Source organism: Trichoderma virens, assembly GCF_000170995.1.
Source record: "Trichoderma virens Gv29-8 chromosome Unknown TRIVIscaffold_84, whole genome shotgun sequence".
Taxonomy (NCBI): domain Eukaryota; kingdom Fungi; phylum Ascomycota; class Sordariomycetes; order Hypocreales; family Hypocreaceae; genus Trichoderma; species Trichoderma virens.
Genome location: NW_014013665.1, coordinates 407393 through 409452, shown reverse-complemented (window position 1 = coordinate 409452; position 2060 = coordinate 407393). Strand labels below are relative to the sequence as shown.

At 50.0% G+C, this 2060-nt stretch overlaps 1 protein-coding gene across 1 annotated transcript; it reads right to left on the bottom strand.

Moving 5' to 3' along the window:
- Positions 1–1770: 1770 nt before the first annotated feature.
- On the bottom strand, positions 1771–2060 carry TRIVIDRAFT_225030 (uncharacterized protein; the record flags this gene model as incomplete). Its single annotated transcript, XM_014097885.1, has 2 exons — positions 1771–1814; positions 1889–2060. 2 exons carry the CDS (start codon positions 2058–2060, stop codon positions 1771–1773), a joined length of 216 nt encoding a protein of 71 aa, XP_013953360.1.

Below are 2060 nucleotides of genomic sequence, written 5' to 3'. Positions count from 1 at the left end.
ATGGTTGAGCGTTGGGTGACGGATTGGGGCCATACTGACATGTACTCTGCATATCCGATTTTTTTTTTACCAGGTGGTGCTTCTTTGGCGGAACCTGCTCTCCTGCTCTTTCACAGGCAGTACTTGTAAATAAATGTCAATATACACAGCAGGATTAAACACGGCTTTTGTTCGACTTAATGCCAGCACTAATGCTTAAATCGGAACTATTCATAGCACAAGCCTGTGCACTAAAACGTCACAAAAGGGAACATCAACTTGTACTTAGGATCTAAATGCTTCTCCAAGATGGGTCTGCCATTCTAGAAGCATTCCCTATTCGGTATGGTCAGATAAATGGACGAAACGAGGCTGAAGAGCTCTCCCAAAGAGGAAACAACTTCTCCGGTTTTTTTCTTTGGTGCTTTTCGGAGCTCTATGGTGGCGTCTGCTTAAAACGTGGTGGGGAATGGCTTCATACCGTTCTCTTTTGTGCAGCGGGTGCTTTTTTTCTCTTTCTTTTAATGAGCTTGATGATGGCGTGAGTGTATTGATTTAAAGTTGTAGAGCTCATCATGCTCTTGCTGGTTCCCGGACGCAGCGCAAAAACTCTTCCAAGCACCTAGTGGAGGCCTACTAGTACGACCTTGGCTATACAAACCTGCGTCCGCCGTGGTATCAGGGCAACTAGGTAGCGAGCCACTGGGGCCAGTTATCCGCCTCATCGGGTCTAAGACTGTGAATTGAATCAACCACAGCGTACGAGTATGGAGTTTGACCAAATGGGCTCGGAAGGAGGGGGCGTCAAACGCTCGTCCTTTCATACCTTAGTTGTTACTGCTACTAGTCGTAGTGCCAGCATGTAGTCAGTTCGGGCACGATGTACCCCGTACTTAGTTCGCGCCATTGCATCGGACGCCAAAAAGAGGCGTCATGGACGGAGCCTGCAGCACGTCAAAATGGCGAGAGAAAAAAAGAGCAAATGGGAGCACCTTGTAGACGCGTCTCCATATCCGCGCTCCTGGGGCTGTTTCGTACATTGCCGGAACCTGCAGCAGATGCACCAAAGGATGCACTGTGCGTGACTGCAGGATTAGGACACGAAAGAGAATCTCGTGGCGTTCAATTGCCTTTTGCGAATGCTCCAATCATGCGGGCCTTCGGTCAGCCTATCTGCCAAGTGCGAGTGCTCGTACAGGTACTGCGGCAATGCGCAGGTCCCCTTGCACTGCTTTTGATAGATGAAGAAAATGGCATCATGAATAAGCACTTGAGTGGCTGCTTTGCGGTTTGTGGAGGCCGAGAAAAAGGGCCTTTCCGAAGCATCCATATTGACCCCATAATCCTGTGGAGGGGACAAGAAGGAAAAGAAAAGAAAAAACTTCACTTTGCCGATTGGAGGGGGTCAATTGCACTATACAAGAGCGGTTTCCGCGGTGGAAAAAAAAAAGCAATATAATTTTTTTTCTCTCAAAGGCCACGAATGCCAATGCGTCGTGACAGCTTTTACCCTGGTGTCTAGTAATATGCAGCATTCACCGCCAGCGGCTTACACATGCACACCAAGGCAGCAGGGTCGTCGAAAATTAGGATGAATTGCGGACACAGATGCAGAGTGGGCTTGACCGCTGCATCCAAAGCGGACGCAAAGCTGGATTCGGCGAATGCCTAAAGCGTTGTCCGTTGATTTGTCTTTCGGCTACTGGCCATGAGGCGGATTGCTGCTGATGAGGCACAAGGTCGACACAAGATAGGCTTCCGCCTAATATCATTCATGGCTACGTGACGGTCTCACGTAGCAGCCGCCAGACTCGGTGGCAAGATTGACGGCGGTCCTACCAAGCAATTAGCGGTGCCTGCTAGTAGGCGCGCATGTGCTCCATACAGTAGCTCATCATCGTACTCGTACCACTATCAAAGTGGCACATAGCTGGGTAGGGGACGATTAGGCCCGGAATCCCGTGGCATGTCGCTTGCAGCAAGCCGGCAGATATCTTGGCTGCACAGTAGTCGCCGCCACGACACGTCTTCAGACTGATTAGCAACGCGACAATCCAAAGAGCTAGCAGAGGCTGGCTCAT